The sequence below is a fragment of the Mirounga angustirostris genome, unplaced genomic scaffold, assembly GCF_029215605.1.
Source record: "Mirounga angustirostris isolate CCGP_5_RB_7025 unplaced genomic scaffold, mMirAng1.0.hap1 SCAF_9, whole genome shotgun sequence".
NCBI lineage: Eukaryota > Metazoa > Chordata > Mammalia > Carnivora > Phocidae > Mirounga > Mirounga angustirostris.
In genome coordinates, this window is record NW_026991717.1 from 143,143,779 (window position 1) to 143,163,209 (window position 19,431).

A 19,431-nucleotide genomic window follows, 5' to 3' on the forward strand; every position below is an offset into this window, starting at 1 on the left:
TGCGTCCGGGCCCACCGCGCGTGAGGTGGTCCGCGGGGCGCTGTGGCCCAGGGTGGAAGCCCCAGCTGGCTGAGCCCACCCGCTCCCACCAGGAGCCCCCCAAGCTCGGTGACCTGTACTGCCCCTACCCCGGTGACAGGCCCACGGTGCACAGGCCGCCGCAGGGGGGACGTGTTCTAATTCCGGAGAGGCCGTGTGACAGGCCGGACCCAGCTGCCGGGCCGGGACAGGGCTGTTTATAGAAAAGCCTGACTCCCCCCCAGGCCCGCCGGCTATTTATAGACCTGGGCTTGGGGGAGTTGGTGCCCCTACCGGCCAGCATCCGGCCCTGCAGATCCCGTGTGAACCCCCATGGTGGCCCCCTTAGCCCCAGTCTCCCCAGGAAGGGCCCCCAGCCAGCACCCCCCTTCCGCAGAGGGAAGCACCCCGTCTGACGGGACTCCGGCACATGTCCCTCCCCTCCGCGGCTCCAGTGGGCATTCCAGCCGCTCAGCAAACAACCCTTCCCGCCTTCTTGCTCCCTTCTGCCACCAGCCCGCCTTTTCCTTGTCTACACAGCCAGCCTCTGCTCCAGCTCCACTCCCACCACCTCACTCCCAGAAACACCCAGGCCACAGCCGGCCACCCAAGGCCTGCTCGCCCTGGCCTGCCTTCGAAACATTCAGAGCCCAGAGTCTCAGGCCCTCCTGCCCCTGTTCAGCCACTTCCCACGGGCTGGCAGTGGGGGGTGGGGGGAGCGGGGGGTTGCTGTCACCCAGGAAGGCCAAGGACACAAAGCCTGCCCCTCACACCCCACTTACCCCTGCATTATGGTGTTTGCCCCACGGCGATGCCGGGAGAAAGGAACTGGTGGGGTCCCCATGTGAGAGAAGAGGGTCCGGGACCCAGAGGGGTCAGAGCCAGGGTCCCAGCAGGAGCCCAGGGGAATGTAGGAAGGGAACAGGAGGAGAGGACTAAGGAGAGCGGGCTGGCAGAGCCGTCCTCTGCTGGGACTCTCCATGAGTGACCTCTGTGTGACTACTCTCCTCCTCCATGGGAACTTCTGGTCTCCCCGTGGGAGCCCAAGGAGCCCAGCGGCTCTCTGAGCCCTGGCCACAGGCTAATTGCTGGGCTCCGGGTCCCTCTGTACTGAGACACTCCTCCCACCAGAGAGGGGACAGGGGCTCCTGGCCCTGGAGGGAGGGGCCCATAGCGCACGCCTGCCCCCAGGGGTCCATCCCTCGCCCCTTCTCCCAGTGGGGCTAGCCATGTCCACACCCAAGTCCACGTGGGACGTCGGGGGACCCGGGTGGGCCAGACGGGAGCCCCGCAGACTGTTGCAAATCCTCTCTGGAAGCCCTGTCCCTCCAGAGGCAGGCCAGGAAAGGAATCTGCTGTGGGGCCTCTTGGGGACCCTGGTTGTGCGGGGCTGGTGAGCATCCCCGGCTGCTTCTCTGCTGGCCAGGTGGCCGGCCATCAGGCGTCCTGTCCCCCTGGATTCTAGGGTCCTGCAGCAGCCTGGTGGAAACTGCGAGCCACTCCAGGCAGGCACGTTGGTCCCGCCACTCCCTGTCCTATGCTGGACACTGAGCCCCTGAGAGTATGGGTGGGGGCGCTGGGGGAGGGGGCACACTGTCCTCTCTCTCCTTGGCCAGCAGAGCACGCGCATGGGCCCTGGGCCGAGGTTCGCCTCAGGGCCCGTGCCCACCCCAAAGTCCCAAGGATGCAGACCCGCCAGGTGGAGTGTGAAGACATGGCCCCCTCTCCCACCCTGAAGAGGGCCCCCCAAGTTTCTAAAACCCTGAGGTGCTGGGCCTGGAGTGGGGCAGCACAGGGGTCCCCATTAGGGTTCCCGAGGGAGAAACCTGGCTGGCGCGGCTCACCGGCTATCCCTGTGCCCCCACCCCCAGAGGTAGGTGCCCGGGGCCCAGCTCGGCTCCCCGGTGGGGGCTGGGCTGGCGGGGGCGGGACCCGGCAGCAGAGGTCACCCAGAGGCGCCACTGCGCCCGCCGGGCCCGCCCCCGGCCCGCCCCCCTGCCTTGGGCCGGCTTCTTTTAGTGGCGGCGGCGACAGGGCTGTCCCGTGGCCCAGCACAGCAGAGGAGTGACCAGACCAACATGTTGGGGACTCGCGCCTCCAACGACCGGCCCCCCGGCCCCGGCGGCGTCAAGCGGGGACGGCTGCAGCAGGAGGCGGCGGCCACGGGCTCCCGGGTGACCGTGGTGCTGGGCGCGCAGTGGGGGGACGAGGGCAAAGGCAAGGTGGTGGACCTGCTGGCCACGGACGCCGACATCATCAGCCGCTGCCAGGTGCGGGGCCCCCCACCCACCCAGCAAGCCCCCTCCTCCCCTTGCACCCAGGGGCCCTGACCTCCCTGTTCTCCCGCGCCCTGAGCTGGACACGCCTCTTGGATAGCTCCCCTTCCTGGACTCCCTCCCCCCACCCCACGGCCACCGACCCCTCTGCACGCACACTCTCCCCTCCCCCGCTCCCTCCCCGGGGACCGCCTTCCCCACCCAGCCCCACCCCTCCAGGCAGTGGGCCAGGGAGGAGCTATAAATACCTTAGCTGAGTTGGGGACACCCGATCTTCAGGGCGGGGGGGGGGGGGGGGGGGGGGGGGGGGGGGGAGTGCGCCATGGGTGTGACACTGGGCCCTCCGGTGTGGGGGTGGGGTGGGTGAGGCCCCCAGCTCCTGGCTGTCGGGGTCTGGCACAGGGCTGGCCACGGGGTGGCCCTGGGGGGCCAGCCAAGAGGACGCAGAGGCTAGGGCAGGACAGTGGGCCAGGACCCGAAGGAAGACAGGCCAGGGACGAGGAGGGTCCCCGGCCGGACTGGGGTGGGGGGAGAGGGAGGGGCCACGGATGGCTGGCCAGGGTGACCCAGCGGCTGGCGGTGCCACCAGGGAGGCCAGACACAGGCTGTGTCCCCAAGGGCCCAGGGAGGCCACTGCCAGCTGTGGGCTGCCCTGGGCGGAGCCACGCCCCTATGCCGGGGCTGAGAGCCGCGCTGCTGCTGGGCCGACTTAGAGCCCCGGGCACAGGGGACAGCTTTAGGGTGCATGCTTTGGCATGCAGTTCCCTGTCTGGTCTGTGGCCTCGTTTCCCAGCTCCTGCCCGGAAGGCTAGGGCCGGGGCACACCCCCGGGGAAGGAAATGGGCCCAGCGCTTGGCTCAGGGAACAGCCAGCCGCTATCTGGGCCACTCCTCTCGATGCAGACAGTGGATTCCTGGAAGGAGCTTCCTGGCAGCGTGAGAGACCTCCCACCCCTCTGCCCTTAGCCAGGCGAGCAACCCACTCCTGGCCGGACAGCCCCCAGTGCCAGAGGCGGTCTCCGGGCACCCTGCTTCATGGGCTGGGGGCCTTTGCCCCCCCGCAGCCGGGCACACGGTGCCAGCACTCTCCATGTACCCTGCTGGCTCCAGTGAGCCTCACAGGTCTATCTGTGGCCCCTCTCCCTTCTGAAGAGCCTGGGCGGGCTTTGCAGGCCCTCCTGGCCACAGAATGGTTCTGGAGTGGGGCCTCCCTGCTCTGCCACCTGGGTCAGCAGGACAGACCGGCCAAGCACCGAGCAGGCTGGAGCCCCATCACCTGACCTGGGGGCCCACTGGGCACCTTCGCCCCGAGGTGACTTCTCAGACTGAGATCAGATGTGTCTCCGCCTGCAGGAGCCCCGGCTGACCTCACAGTGGGGATAATCGTGGGCCGCCTTCTCCAGCCTCCCGACAGTGGTGAAGCAGGGAAACTGAGGCCCAGAAAAGTTGAGGAATGAGAAGAAGCAGCATATGTGGGCCCTCACGTGTGCCACGCATCCATCGAGCCAGGACGGGGTGTCAGGATGCATAGTGAGGGCCCCGCGCTGGCCCTAGGGAAGGCTGCCTCTTACCTAGAGTGTGTGCATGAAGCTCCCAGTCACAGCCGCGGGTGCCCAGAGCCAAATGCAGCCCTGACCCCAGGAGCCGGGCAGCACATGGGAGCAAGGGGCCCCAGGAAGCGGGCAGCGGGGCACGTGCAGTGGGCAGGAGTCCCGCCTGGGTGGCTGCCTGGAAGGGCTGAAGCCGGCCAGCCCCAGTCACCAGAAGGGTCACCTGGCCTGTCACTCGGGCCCGGGCCGTCCTGAGTGGCAGCTGCATGCCCCACAGCTGCTGGGCTCCACTCCGCCTCTGCTGACCCCCACCACCCCTCCTCCCATTCAGCACCCCTCTGAAGCCCTTTGTGGCCCTCAGTGGTCTGGGGCCAGGCCCACCTGCACCCCCACAGCTGTCCTGGTTTCTTTCCCATCAATCATGTGGGGCCTGTGGTCAGCACCCCAGGACTCCCCCACCGCCTTCCCGACGGTCCAGGGTCTCGGGCTTGGGTCCCTCCTGCTGTTTTCTGTGCTTTTGGGGGGGGCAGCCTCCCCTTCTCACTACACCGACCCCGCACGGTCCACCCTCCCCTGCCGTTCCCATGGCACCCCCAGCCACTCTTTGTCTACCCCCAGTGCTCTGGGTGTGTGGGGGCTGCTCTGGGGCGCCTGGGGTCAGGGCTTGGCCGGGAAGGCCCCCCTTTGCTCGTTGCGGTGCAGGCTCCCTCTGGGCCGTGTCACGGCGCCCCTGGGCACCACTGCTGGCCTCCAGGGGTGCTGGCAACCCTGTTCTCTGCGGTGACTTTGCACAGACAATCGGGCTGTGAGGTCTGCCCACCCTGTCTTCGGAGTCCACACACCTCCACTGGGCTCTGTCCTTCTGCGTCTGCCAGCATCCTTCCCTCGACCCTCTCCCCAGCCCGGAGTCGGCTCCAGTCCCGTGTAGCCTGCTGCTCACGCCCACCCTTCCTCTGTTTCCAAAGTTACTTTGGCCAGAAGGCTCTGGGGCTGCCCAGGACTGCCAAGGTCGGAGTTTGGAATTCCCTCCTTTGCAACTGCAGTGTGAATGGTCCTGGAGCTCCACGCGTGACTGTGCTCGGTACAAGGGTGCTGTGTTTCTTTCGGTTTCCACCACAGTCTCCATGCAACCACCCCATCTGGGGGGGGCCGTGTCCAGCCGGGGCCATGTCCTCTGATGGCAGTGGTCACCCAGCGGTGGCTCGAGAGGAGGGGCCTCCCCAGCTCACACAGCCCTTTGTGGCCGTGGGAGCGTCTGCCCTGGGCAGCTGACCCTGCATACCCACCTGGAGCCCCTGAGCTCTCCCTCCTGCCCCAGTGCCCTCTGAGCGGAGGGCAGCTGTGGTTGGGGTTGAACGAGTGAATGGGGCAGACAGTAGATGAGGTAAAGCACTGCATAGGTGGGTGGACTGCAGGTCTCCCCACCGACAGGCGGGGGGTGGGTCACCAGTGTCTCCACCCTGAGAGCAGGCCCCTTGCTGTGTGTCGCCCAGGACCCAGACTCAGCCAGACCCCACAGCACCCAGGGCTGGCCAGGAACCTTTCCACTGCCTCTGAGAAGCTGCCCCCCTCCCCTGCTCACCTCCCTGCTCCTTTTGTCCTCGTGCCCGGCACTCAGACCAGGGCTGGGGATGGACGCGGGCAGATGAGCTGGACCCGAGCAGGTCCCTCTCCCAGTGAGCCAGACGGGGGAGGTCAGCAGGCTCTGTGGCTGCAGGGGTGGGGGGTGGGGCTGTCAGAGAAACAAGATCAGGAATGTCGGGGAGAGTCTGGAGCTCACAGGCCTGGGGCCCCTCAAAGCTGATGGGGAGGGGGGCGGTGCTGCATCCCAGGACAGACAGCCAGGCTGGTGCCCCCCAGGGACCAGGGCCGAGGGGGCACTGTGGCCAAAGGAGCCGTCCAGAACAGCATGGAGACCCGTGTCCTTGGGGGTCCAAAGAGAATGGGGGGGCCTGGCAGGTCAGAGGTCAGCGGAGGACGACAGCAGGGTGCTGGGGATGAGGGCCGGTAGAGGAGGGCAGGAGCGGGACGGATGTTGGCCAGCATGGGAGACAAGGCATGCAGAATGTGCTCCACCAGGGAGCCTCGCGGAGCCGCGTACGTGTGGAGAGGGCCTGGCAGGGGGATGGCCGCAGCTCCGGCGGAGCGGGGGTGGGCGCCCCAGGGGCGTCCCTGAGCCCCTTGCGCTGCCCCCAATGCACACTCGCAGCCCACCGCGCCCCACCCGGTTGGCCCCAAGGAGGTGGAAGCCCCTGACCGGCGAACGGAGACCCTCTGAGCCAGCTGAGCCCACCCGTCATCGTCCCGAGGCCTGCGCCGGCAGGTGCCAGACCACACTTGGGGACCGAAGGCCTGGCCTTCACAGGGCCCAGCTGCCTGCCCTGGCTGCTGCCGGAGCAGGTCCCTCAGCCCGGGACGGCCCCCAGGAGACGCGCTGTGGGAGATTCAGGGGCTCCGCAGAGGGCGGCACGGGGGAGAGGGGCAGGAAGATGGCTCTCACAGGCTCTCTGTCCCCCAGGTTTTGGGCCCCAGTGGGGCATCAGAGCTGGCTCTCAGGGCCCACAGCCTCGAGGTGCCAAGGAGGGTGGCTGAGGCCACGCTCTCTAGGTGCCGGGTGGGGACCGGGGAGACGGTCTGCACTGTGGCCCACGGCCACCGCTCACACTCCGGCAATAGGCCATGTGTGTATCTCCCTGCTGGGCCTGGGCCCCGCTGGACTCCTGCAGGGACAGGAAGGATCAGAGCTGGCCAGGCTCCTGAGTGGGCCAGCCTTGGCCGTGGTCCTCTTCCTCTGTCCAGGAGTGAGAGAACCCCGTTTCTTAGATCCCTGCCTCCGGGGAGGCAGCTGGCTGGGGCGTCCATGAGGTTCGGGCAGGAGTGGTGGGAGTGGCTTCAGGGTCCGTGGTGGGTCCAGAGCTGGGCCGGACCCAAGGCTCCACTGCAGAGGGAGGACCTGGAGGCAGGCAGAGCCCCTGAGGGGCCACACCAAGCCCTGCCTCTGTGCCCAGCTCCCGCCTGACTTGGCCTGTCCCCAGGGGCACAAAGGCAGGGGGAGGTCAGCTCCAGGGAGCTGTGGGGCAGACAGCGAACCTGAGGTCTGGGACAGTCCTCGCTCACTCTCCCAGGGCACAGAGCATGGAACCTCCAGAACCTGCCCCCCTAGGACAGGGAGGCTGAGAGCCGCCCAAGAGGCAAAGGTGGCCAGGCTGGGCCGGACATTCGCACCGTCCCTCACTGGGGCCCTGGACAAGCTCCTCCCTCCACGTGGTTTTCCAAACGGGGCTGGAGCTGCACCCCCAGCCCGACGGCCCCCTGGCCCGGCCCTCCTTGGGCCTGCAGATGGCAGCTGGCAATTGGGCTAAAGCCTAAGGAGGGCAGTGGGGTGTTCCTGCCCCCACCTCGCCACCTGCCCGCATGCCACCCGGGTGGCGGGACAGACCAGGGTCTCTCTGGGACAGTCACCCTGGACCTCGGCAGAGCTGCTGGGAGGTGCTCCCTGCAGGTCAGCAGGCCCTGGGCTCGGCATCCTGGGGCAGGCTCGTGCCCCTGTGAGTGGACTGTGGTCTGAGGCCTGGGCCCTTCAGCTGGCCGGGGTCATCTGATGCCCACTGGCCCGCGATGGCCTGTGCCTGTTCCTGGTGCCTGTGTTTACCCCAAACAGAGGTAGGGGTGTGCTCAACAGTGCTTCTGGTCTGTGTGTGTGTCCTTGGGCCAGCTGACCTTGGCACTGGGCGCTGGGAGAGCAGGGCCGGGGGTGGGGGTCTGCCTCTGAGGCTGAGCCCACTGCCTCCCCTCCACCCCGTCTGCCCCACTCCATCAGTGTCTGCTCTTTCCCTTCCCTCCGGCAGCCCCTCTGGGGTCCCTTCCCCAAGCCTCCTCTCCGTGGCAGCCCAGCCCGCTCACCTCCCACTACCATCTCCGTCCTGAGCCCCCGAGGCCTGGTGCTGCCTGTCCACCCTTGCTCGTGGGGCGGCCCCCTAGGCTCCCAGGCCCCCAGCACCCCCTTTGTCCTTCCCGTCTGCTCCCCACAGAGCAGCCCATCCGTTTCCACCATCGTTCCCTCAGAGGCTGCGGTCAGTTCCCACAGCCAACGACCTGGGAGTCCCAGGGCAGCTCGGCCCCCACTGGCCATGGGGAAGCCCAGGGACATGGCACAGTCATGCATCAGGGCCATGGGGTGCACACCTGGACTGCGGTGGCCTCGGGAGTCTGTCAGAGACATCCTCCACGCCGTGTCGGAGGTGGTGGGAGCAGCCCCACACGGACCTTCCACATGCACCCCGGACACTCAGTGCTCGGCCGTCTGGGGCCCTCCGTGGACCCGGCTTCTGGCAGGAACATCCTGGGCAGCTGGTAGAGCTCACGGGGCTGAGCCCGGAGTGAAGGGGTGTTGTGGAAGTCAGGGAGATGCGTTAGGGGAGGGCCCCACTACTTAATTTACCGATGCATGATGTGAGGTCCAGGAGGGAAAGCCCTTGGCCTGGCGTCTCTGGTGTCCGCCCCTCGCTGTCCCCGGGCGCCCTGCCACCCCCCTGCCTGGGCTGTTTGGGTGGAGGAGCCAGGAGATATAAATCTCAACCAGATGCTCCGTGAGGAACAGGTGCTCCCGGTGAGGAGGAGGGGGGAGGAGGCCACCGTCATTCAGCCCTGCCTGGGGTGGGCAAGACTGAGGCCGCTAAGAGCCAGCTGCCCAGCGCCCCCCTCTTCGAGGCAGGAGGACAGTGGGGTGTGGTAGGGAGTGGGCCTTGTCCGTGGAGAGGCCCTGTGGATAAGCCAGTGTTTCTGCGGGAGCTTAGGGCAGGAAGGAGGGGCTGGGCTGGGCCCAGAGCACCGGGCACCGGCCAGCATGCTTCCCCACCCAGGGGCAGCCCCGAGGGTCCGGTGCCGCACACCCTGGGGGCCCACAGTGCCCTCTGCTCATGGGAACAGCAGAATGAGCATCCCTCCTGGGGCTGGCTCTCCTTGGGCTCCCCTCAACCCCCTCAGCCAGCCCCAGCCCACCATCAGCAGCAGTTCCAAAAAGAAAGGACCCTGTCACCCAGGTATCCCCCAGGACAGGGCTAGACTCAGAACCGTGTTTTCCTTTTTATTCTTAGATGGGAGGCACAGGCCCAAAGGGAGCAGTCCCTGCTCAGGGGGCGAGGGGCGCTGGTCCCACTGGCCAGTGACTACACCTGTCCCTCCCCCCGCCCCAGATGACAGTGTTGCCTAGCCCCCCCCCCCCCGCCACCACGGAGCTTGGGTTGTGGGGGCCTGGGTTTGTGCTTCTAGGAGAAGTTGGCCCCCTCATTCCTTCATCAGAGGACGGACCTCCAGAGGGGCTCATAGGCGGGGCCTCTGCCAAGCCAGCCTCCGTGGGGCGTCGGCCTGTGCCCACGAGAGATGGTCCAGGGCCGGGTGCAGGTGTGGGGAGGGCGGGACCAGCCAGGGCCAGGCCCCCTCCAAGCCAGTCCGCTGGTCAGGGCCCTGCACCTCATCCGTGGCCTGGGTCACTAGCCTGGAGCACCCCAGGCACGCCTCAGAGCCAACCGCGGCACCAGAGGCCCCAAGTCCAAGCGAGGACAGCATCTTGTGCACCCTGGGGGACAGAACCACCGCCTAAGCCACCTGTGTTTGGAGCTGGTCCACAGTGAGGCTGGACGGGCCCTCCCAGGGCAGGTCCAAGCCCTGCAGCTCCTGCATACTCAGCGGGCTTCTGTTCCTAGGGGGGCAACAACGCTGGCCACACCGTGGTGGTGGACGGCAGGGAGTATGACTTCCACCTATTGCCCAGCGGCATCATCAACACCAAGGCCGTGTCCTTCATCGGTGAGTGCCAGCAGCCGGGGGTCCCGCGTGTGTCATCCAGCCCAGGGCCCCCCCGCAGGTGGGCCTGGACCCGGCAGGAGAGCCAGGCTGGCCCACGGGCCTGGTCTGGGAGCCGGTCCTGGGAGCCGCCAGCCTGGGCGGGAGGGAGAGGGGGCGGGGAGCCCCGCGGAGCGGTGTGTGCGAGCTTGTTTGCATGTGAGGGAGTGAACGTGAGTGGGCGTGAGTACGTGCAGGTGTGCGTGTGCGTGTGCGCACAGGGGCAGGGGCCAGACTCCGCTGCATGGGTGGAAGCCCAGCCTGCGGGCTCCCCGGCCTCCCCCTTCCCACAGCACTCCCTGCCCTTCCGGGGGCGCCCGGCCTCTCTCTCTCTCTCTCTCTCTCTCTCTCTCTGCCCCTCCCTCCCTCCTGGCCTCCAGGCCGGACCTCCTGTCCTGCCCTCGGCTCAGCCTGAGCCTCCCTGCCCAGAGCCGCCCCGCCCCGCCCCAGCCAGGCGGCCTGACGCCCTCCCGCGGCGTGCAGGACTATTCGTCGGGCTCCTTGCACGACTTAGCAAGACCACCCTCGTGGCTCATCTGCCCCCGCCCCTCCCTGGTTGCGAAGCTTGGTTGTGCAGCTGCAGGTGTGCCCAGTGAGGGCACAGGGCTGGGCGACGGGAGGCAAGTGTCGCTGAGGGGCCGTGTGCGGTCGGACTGTGCAGGAGGACACACCGGGGCCGCTGCAGTGGGCGAGGACAGCACGGTGACCTCCCGCGGTTCGCCCGGGGTGGGGGCCCGGGGTGGGGCTCTGCTGCAGCCTTCTCCAGGCCCAGCCTCGTCCGCTGGGCCCTGGGCCCCACCTGGTGGGAAACGAGGCCAGGGAGGCCCGCTTGATGAGAGGTCTCCGTCTGAGAAGCCGGGGTGGGTCAGGGCCAGCAGCTGGAGCCCAGGCTGGGTGGTCCCCGGGGAGCATCGCGGGGGTCAGCTCGGCCAGCCCGGCCGGCAGCGTGCTCAGCCGGGGGCGAATGTGCCAGAACTCACACAGCTGCCCCTTGGCTCGCGACATTCCCGGGGACCCTGCCACGTGGTCATTTCAGGACGCCCTGGCATTTAGGTGACCTTTTGTACTCGGTGTGGCTTGCACAGTCTGAGCCACTCCCATCTGGACCCATGTCCTGTCTCCCTCGGCCGAGCTTGTGCCACCGGCAGCCCTGGGGGGGACCGGGGCCAGGGGGGCTCCTCCTGGGAAGACAGCAGGTGGCCTGGCCCAGCCGCCTTCGGTCTAAGAGAAAAGGGCTCGCATTTCGCTTCAGCCTGGACCCCACACTAACATGCTGTGTGACCTGGGGCGGGTCACCTTCCTTTTCTGGGCCTCAGCCTCTGCCCCTGTGAAACTATGTGGATCGCACTTCAGTGTTGTATGGATAGGGAGGGCCCGGGTCCCCAGAGGCCCTGCCCGGGTCCCGGGAAGGGTCGGGGGCTGCGTGTCTCCTGCTTTCCCATTTTCACACCATTCACATAGACTGTACCAGCTTAACTGCGGTATAATTTATGTGCCATGACATTCAACACAATTCAGCTCTGGAGCACCGTCCTCACTCCAAGAAGTCCCCTCTGCCATTTGCCGGCAGCCCTGCCACCGCAGCCTCCGCAAGCTCTCCTCTGCTCGCGGGCTCTGCACACGCTCCCCATGGCTTTGGTTTGGTTTGGGGCCATTTCTTCCACTGTCGTGAGTATGCACAACAGAAATTTTCCATCTTTGCCATTTCTAGGCATAGAGCCCGGTGGCATGAAGCACATTCACGCTGTTGCACACCCACCCCCACTGTCCGTCTCCAGAACTTTCCATCTCCCCAACCTGAAACTCTGTCCCCCTTGAACACTAACCCCGGCCCCCTCCCCAGCCCCTGGCGCCCCCCTCTACTTCCTGTCCCTGTGAATCTGACTCCTCCAGGGACCTCCTATGAGTGGAATCACACAGGGTGTTTGTCCTTTGGTGACCTGCCTGTGTCACTTGGCATAGTGTCCTCAAGGTCCGCCCATGTTGTAGCAGGTGTCAGAATTCCCTTCAACGTAAGTCGCCGTGTCCGCTGCACAACTCAGTCCCCTGTGATGTGTTGCAGGCAATGGGGTGGTCGTCCACTTACCCGGCTTGTTTGAAGAAGCAGAAAAGAATGAGAAGAAAGGTAGGTCCGAGTGCCCGCACGCGCACCCTGGCCCAGGCAAGTTCCTAGCAGCGTGGTGGCCAGGGCCTCCCGTGTGGGTTCTTGGTAGGGGTCAGTTTCCCCAGCCCAGCAGTCCCCCACCCACCTCCTGCCCACTCTGCCTGTGCAGAAAGCTGGGTCTGCACTCGGGATGCGGAGAGCAGGGCAGCCCAAGGCCCCAAAGTCTGGCTGTGGGTCTCAGTGTTTATGGGGAGCTTTCACGACACTGGGGACAGGTGGCATCTGGAGGGTCCCACTCAGGAAGTCTGGAAGGGGCCCTGGGACCTAGAATTTGATGAAGCTCCCCAGGACACCTGGATGTCTGGCCGAGATTGGGGAGCACTGGGCCGACCCCACCTACAGGGAAGGATGTGGTTCCTAGGGGCTCCTGGGGGCTCCTGGGGGCAGGCAGCAATGGAGGCCACCAGCCAGGGTGTCTGGGCCAGCTGCCCCCCTGGAAAGGTTGTCTAGAGGTGGAGCCCCAAGACCCTGATGGGGTCCAAGAAGGAAGCGGGCCTCAGCCTCAGGGCTCGAGTTCAGGACAGGAGTGAAAAGAGCCAACAGGAAACTGACCCTGGGCATGAAGCGCCAGGACAGAGGCCCCGCAGGGAGAGGTGGGGGGTGAGATTCCAGGGCCCTCAGCAGGGAGAGAGGCCACATGTGACCTTTGTGGACTCTTGCCCTGGGTGGGGGCTGGGCCAGCTGCCCAGCCTTGGCCACCTTGCCCGTGACGGCTGACCGCCTGCCGCGTGACCGCAGGTCTGAAGGACTGGGAGAAGAGGCTTGTCATCTCCGACCGCGCCCACCTCGGTAAGCACACCCGGGCTGGGTGCAGGGCCGGTGCCACCCACCCGCCGTGGGAACCACCACCCCACAGTGGCCCTCCTCCCCGGCGTGCTGAGCCCACGTAGCTCCATGAAATTCCAAGTGGGCAGTGGGTCGGAATCACAGTCCCCAGTTGCAGATGGGAAAACGGAGGCCCGAAGGGCCTCCCGGGCACGTGTGAGTCTGTGCTGGGCAGAGGCAGAGTCCAGTGTGTCCCCTTTCAAACTGGACCACCTGTCCCGGGCAGCCCGGGCGTGCACAGGGGAGCCCCATAACCCTGTGTCTGTCTCTCGCTTGGGGACACTCACCTGGCCGCGCAGTGTTTGATTTTCACCAGGCGGTCGACGGGCTGCAGGAAGTGCAACGGCAGGCCCAGGAGGGCAAGAAGTGAGTATATCCGGGGCTTCTCTTGTCTCGCTGGCCTTCGAGTCTGGGAGCTCTGGGGTGTGCCAAGAGGGGAACGGGGTCCCACTGAAGCCACCACGACCACGGCAGCCCAGCCCAGCTGACCACAGACATGGGCCACCCAAACCCTTGCCCCACTAAGCACCCAGGCCATTCCCTCGTCCTCCAAAGATATTTATGAAAATGTGCCGAGCACTGGTTCTCCAGGCGAGGACAGGGTGCAACCGTGGCCATCCTGCCCCATTAAGTGGCACGCTCACTTGCCACCCACGTGTGTGCATGCACTCCCACGTGTGTGCACACTCAGACTCTGCACACTCACTCACACACAAGTATGCCAGGCGGCAATGCTGAGCAGGCCATTCACCGAGCCTGGGGCTAGGGCAGTGGCAGGCAGTGGGCACAGGGTGGGCATGGCCAGCGCGCCCAACCCCCAGGAGGCGGCAGCCGGCACACGTGGACAGGCGCATCCTCAGCGCCCGGCCAGAGGGAAGCCGGGGCCCAGTGCAGACAGGATGTCTCAGAGCCAAGGCATGGAATGACGGGAGGGTTTCGGCTGGCCCAGAACCGCCGGCGGGGCCCAAGCCCCCGGATCCCTGACAGCCAGCCAGCGGAGGGGGCCAGTGGGCTCTCGTAGCCATCCCAGACTGCAGGTGCTCCTGCTGGGGAGGGCCCCTCCCAGGCCCCCGGGCCGGGCCCCCCCGGCTCACGGCCGCCCCCTGTCTTTCAGTATCGGCACCACCAGGAAGGGGATCGGACCGGCTTACTCTTCCAAAGCTGCGCGCACGGGCCTCCGCGTCTGCGACCTCCTGTCGGACTTTGACGAATTTTCCGCCAGGTACCTGAGCCGCCCGAGGGGGGACTGTGGCTAGTGCTGAGGGCGCGGACCCCCAGGCGGGGCGAGGGGTCGCAGTCACTGTCGCCCCCGCAGATTCAAGAACCTGGCCCGCCAGCACCAGTCCATGTTCCCCAGCCTGGAAGTGGACGTCGAGGGGCAACTCAAAAGGCTCAAGGTAGAGCAGGGGCGCGGGCGGGCCGGGGGCGGGAACGGGGGCGGGAACGGGGGCGGGGGGGGCGGTCTAGGTCGGGTGCGGGCCGGGGGTGGGCAGGCGGGGCATGGCGCGGTGGGGGGAGCATGGCGGGGGAGGGTGCGACCGGGTGCAGCGGGGTGGGGGGCGTGGCAGGGCATGGTGGGGGCGGGGCGGAGCCCAGCGGGGAGGGGGCGGGGCGCGGCGGGGCGCGGCGGGGGCGGGGCGGGCAGCCCCCACCGGGGCACCGCAGCCTTGCCAGACGCCCAGGCAGCACTCAGGGAGCGCACTGTCCCAGGCACTGCTATGGGGTGGCTGGCCCTCTTGGGGACCACAGGCCCCCTGTGCAAGCCCAGGCCAGGGAGGGCAGGAAGGTTTCCCCCGCCCCCAGGCCAGGGGACATTTCCCAGGACAGGCTGGGGAAAGAGGCTGTCCCTGTCCTATTTGGGGTAGCTGGTAAAGGTGGCCTTGCTGACTCGTAGAGGGTCAGTGCAGTGTCAGGGATGGGATGAGGAGAGCACAGAGCCTTTCTGGAAGTTTCCAAGGCTGGGCTCCTGGCTCCTCCCAGCCCTCTTAGGGGAGCTGTGAATGAGGACAGGGCCAGACCAATGAAGACGTCAGTCACACTGGATTAGGGCCCACCATAGCGACCTCAATTTAATCCCCCCTTTGAAAACCTGTCTCCAAATACAGTCATGTTCTGAGATGCTGGGGGTCAGGACTTCAACAGATGAACCCGGGAGTCGGGGCGGGGGGGGGGACAATTCAGCCCATGGCTGCAGGAGGCTAGTGCGAGCCTCACAGACAAGACCCAGACAGGACTGGGGGTCGCTCCAGGTCTCGGGACAGGTTTGCAGGCCAGGCCTCTTTCGGGAAAGGAATGCACTGGAGGTGTCTGGCTGTCAGGAGGGGCCTGGCCCCACCACAGCCTCCTCTGCCTCCCCCGCAGGGCTTTGCTGAGCGGATCCGACCCATGGTCCGAGACGGCGTCTACTTTATGTACGAGGCGCTCCACGGCACCCCCAAAAAAATCCTCGTGGAAGGTGCCAATGCAGCCCTCCTTGATATTGACTTTGGTAGGTCCCCAGCCCGGCTGATCCCCACGATCCCCCTTTCCTGCCTGCTGGCGACCAGGCCGGTCACTGACCGGATGTGGCAGGGCTGCCTTCCGCGGCCACACTGCCACCCTGCCCACGACAGTGATCATGCTGCCCCTCATCTTCCTACTTCAGCTGGGAGGGACAAGAGAGAGAGCTGACCTGGACAGAAAGGGAGAGAGGCCAGAGCTGCGGCCAGGGCTCCCAGCGAGGCTGGGTAGAGCCGGTGCTTCCATCCATGTGGGCCTTCTGTACATCCTGTCCCGAACCCACGGCCACCCCAGCGCCAAGGCCACACGGTCCAGGCAGGGGAGGCACCCACCATCCAAGTCGGGAGCAGCCTTCTCCCGCTATTCACCCCAGACTCCTACACAGGCCACAGCGGCCTGATGCACAGTGCCCACGTGGGTCACTCCCCCAGGATGGTCTCTGGGACCGCGGGCCCTGGAGATCCCACAGAGGGGACATGCAGGAGGCCGAAGCACGCACCACCCTCTGCCGAGCTGGAGCCCGGGGCCGGGGTGGCCTGCCGGGGTGGCAGCAGGCCCTGACCCGCTCGGTCTTGCAGGGACCTACCCCTTTGTGACGTCATCCAACTGCACCGTGGGCGGCGTGTGCACGGGCCTGGGCATCCCCCCGCAGAACATAGGCGAGGTCTACGGCGTGGTGAAGGCCTACACCACACGCGTGGGCATCGGCGCCTTTCCCACCGAGCAGATCAATGTGAGTCCCCAGCCCCAGCGGGACCCCAGCGGGACCCCAGCGGGGCGCCCAGTGGTGGCGTGTGCAGAGACACACAAGGCAAGAGCAGAGACAGGCATCCACAGGTGCACGCAAGGTGGCGGGCGCCAACAGCCCTGCACCACACAAGCTCCCGCGGACCCGGTTTCCCCGGGAAGCACTGCAGACGGGCGGAGTGCCTCCCGGCCCCTCAGAGCAGCCCGTGTGGTGTGGCTCAGGGACCCCCTCAGGGTGCCGCTGGCCGCCTTTCCTCAACATGGCCTTGTGCCCTTGGCGGCGAGGGCCCAAGGCTCTGGTCCTGAGCAGGGGTGCGTGAGGCCAGCGTGGGAAGTGGGGGAGGAGGGGAGGGGCAGGAGGCAGCAGAGAGAAAGGCTGAGCCCCGAAGCAGCCAGGCGCAGGCTCCCGCTCCATGCCGCAGCGGGCCTGCTCTGCTGTCACGCAGGAAATCGGAGACCTGCTACAGAGCCGTGGCCACGAGTGGGGGGTGACCACAGGCAGGAAGAGGCGGTGCGGCTGGCTGGACCTGATGATTCTCAGATATGCTCACATGGTCAACGGCTTTACCGCGTAAGCAGCCCTTCCCGCACGGTCGTCACGTGGGCGTGCAGGCCACTGAGTCTCCCGTCCGGCACGGCGGGGCCGCGGCAGTGGACGGCCTCAGAGCCGGCCGGCCATCTGCTCCTAAGCACGTGCGGGGGAGGCGGCCGCAGGGGGTCAGAGGGCGTCCTGGCCCCTGTAGGGGGTTAAAATCGTCCATCTAGAGAGGGAGAGGAAGCCTAGCCCGGAGGGCCTCCACCGTGGTCCTCAGGGACATGACTCCTTCTCCGCGGGGCCGGGCCTGGCTTGGCTTGGCCGGACCTCACTCCGTTAGGTCTGCTGGGGTGTGGGGCTGGGCAGTGGGAGGGAGACACTGTCCCCACCCTGGGACCAGGTGCCAAAGAGGCTGCGCTCTGAGCGCCAAGGTGCTGAGGCCGCAGCAAAGCAGAGGACGGGGTGGCCTGGCCACCACGGGCGCAGGAAGCACGGAGAGACCCACCTGCAAGGGCCTGTGAGGGAGGAAGGAAAGGGAACGCGGAAGGAACAGGGCCTGTGCCAGGGAGGACTGTGGCTCGACGCGGTCCCTGGGTGTCCCTACACGCGGTGCTCATGGGGCCGCGGGAACGGGGTCCCATGGGGACACCCGAGGCGAGGAGACCTCAGCCAGGCAGAAACCGCACTCCCGAGCCCGCCTGCGTGCTTCTGGGGCACCCCATCTGCGTTTCCCGGCGACTGTAAATAGCAGGGCAGAAGAAAGGGTGCAGTCCCAGCATGCCAGCAGCTTCTCCAGTGTCGCTCCGTCTGCTGGTCTGGGGACAGGTTGGCCTTAACGAAACTGGACATCCTGGATGCCCTGGACGAGGTGAAAGTCGGCGTCTCGTACAAGCTGAACGGGAAGAGGATCCCCTATTTCCCAGGTACGGGGATGCCATGGCTTCTCCCGTCTGTTGCATGGGAAGAGGAGAAGGGACGGGTCTGCAGCCTGGGGGGACAGGTGGGAGCCAGCCCCTGCTAACCCCAGACCCTGCGGGACTCTTAGGCGCTGCCAAGGCCCACCTCCTGGGCACCCTGGAAGCTCCCCGGGCAGGCGTGGACTGCTCTGTGCAAACATAAAGATGACTGTTTTACCTAAGAAAACACGGTTTTCAGTTATTTAAGACCTAAGGGGTTTCTGCTACCGTGTGTCGCTTCTTTTAGAAAGTACAAAGGCGAATGTTTTCTTGGATCTCACAGTTCCCATTCTGACCGCATCCCCCTCCGCCCCCGCCGCCCCAGTGGCTTCTTCCCTGCAGCCCTCATTCTCTTCTGAGCTCATGTGTAGACCCCCTCCTCCCCTTGGCCTGTGTCCCCTGGCCCCACTGACCCCTGACCTTTGAGAAGACACAGCGGGGGTATGGTGTGACCCCAGGGATCCAGGGCCCAGGGGAGCGTGCAGTGAGGATCCCTCAGGAGACAGCTTGTTCCAGCACCTTCCATCAGTAAGGGTTGGTTGGCGTCTACTGTGAGCCACATGCCCAGGAGCCACGGAGTCCTGGCTGGAGCAGGGTCCTTGCCCTGGTAACAGGACACAGAGATTCTTCAGGATCCTGTCATGCTTCAGGACTCTTAGAATTTCCTAGTTGGGAGAAGGGGGGACACCTGAGTGGCTCTGTCAGTTAAGCATCCAACTCTTGATTTCGGCTTGGGTCATGATCTTGGGATCGTAAGGTCAAGCCCCACGTAGGGCTCTGTGCTCAGGGCAGAGTCTGCTGGAGATTTTCTCTCTCCTCTGCCCCTCCCCTTGCATGCTCACTCTCTAAATAAATAAATAGATAAATAAAATCTTAAAAAAAAAAAAAAGAATTTCCAAGTGGGGTCCATGGAATTCCTCAGCTGAGCCAGCCACCTGTGGAGGTTCTAGCAGAGCCCTTAGCAGTCCTTGTCTGGGGTGGACGTGTCCCCTGGTCTGGCAGGGATACAGCCAATGTCAGAGAACCCTCACCACCCCCCGCCCCCGAGAAAACCAACCAGGGCCATGTGCCTTCCACCTGGCTGAGCCCCGCGGCAAGCAGGTCCCCGAATGGGAGACCCGAGCACCAGAATCTTCGGGACATGGGCCGAAGACAGGGCCCGACCCTTTGTCTCCCCAGCAAACCAGGAGATACTGCAGAAGGTTGAGGTTGAATACGAAACGCTGCCTGGGTGGAAGGCGGACACCGCGGGCGCCAGGAAGTGGGAGGACCTCCCCCCGCAGGCCCAGAACTACGTCCGGTTCGTGGAGAATCACGTCGGAGTGGCAGGTGGGTGTATGTGCCCCGGCCACCATCCCGCCCTCTGTGCCCCACCCCCCACCCCCGGGGCTGAGCAACTCTTTTCCCTTCCAGTGAAATGGGTTGGGGTCGGCAAATCAAGAGATTCGATGATCCAGCTCTTTTAGACGGAGAGCGCTGAGCCCGCGGAGCGCAGCGGCCCTGTCCCTCATCGGCAGCCGCAGAGTCACCGCCCGAAACGCAGAAGTAGGAAAACTAGTTTCTGTACTTTTATATATCTCTCCAAGCCTTCAGCTCAGCCACCGATTTCTACAGTGATCCAAACATCTGACGGCCAGCGTTGTGTATGTTTGTTTTTTTTTTAAATCCTGCTACTGAAAATGAGCCAAAGTACTCAAAACAGAGAACTTTTATGGCACATTAATTGTCACATGGTTGTATGGCTGGCTGGAGCCGTTTAGTAATAAACACACGCAGTAGCCACTGAGTAGTGGTGATCGGTCCGTGTCTGGTTCTGTCCTTTCGTTTTGACTTTGGCGGCGACAACAGTCTGGGGGACGCACATTTCCGGTATCACAAAGCCGAACTGTTCGCTTGCTTAGACGGCAAACTGGTCACTGGAACGGGCCCAGGTAGGCGAGACCACAGGCATTCAGTGCTCCCCAAAAGGGAATCGTTACAGGAGCGCCCCCTTGAGCTCTAAGCCCCCCTGCACGGGG

General features: G+C 65.6%; 1 protein-coding gene across 3 annotated transcripts; it reads left to right on the top strand.

Annotated features, from left to right (window-relative positions):
- Nucleotides 1–2,022: 2,022 nt before the first annotated feature.
- Nucleotides 2,023–19,215, top strand: ADSS1 (adenylosuccinate synthase 1). 3 transcript variants are annotated; one of them, XM_045901629.1, is made up of 13 exons: nt 2,023–2,288; nt 9,549–9,651; nt 11,750–11,812; nt 12,590–12,640; nt 12,976–13,042; nt 13,791–13,898; nt 13,992–14,073; nt 15,038–15,164; nt 15,754–15,908; nt 16,369–16,493; nt 17,283–17,380; nt 18,593–18,742; nt 18,827–19,215. In XM_045901629.1, exons 1-13 carry the CDS (start codon nt 2,097–2,099, stop codon nt 18,877–18,879), a joined length of 1,374 nt encoding a protein of 457 aa, XP_045757585.1. In that variant the 5' UTR covers nt 2,023–2,096; the 3' UTR covers nt 18,880–19,215. The 3 variants fall into 3 exon arrangements, with proteins under 3 accessions (XP_045757585.1, XP_045757588.1, XP_045757586.1); XM_045901632.1 differs by lacking the exon at nt 2,023–2,288 and adding an exon at nt 5,192–5,227; XM_045901630.3 differs by lacking the exon at nt 2,023–2,288 and adding an exon at nt 7,309–7,506.
- Nucleotides 19,216–19,431: the final 216 nt, after the last annotated feature.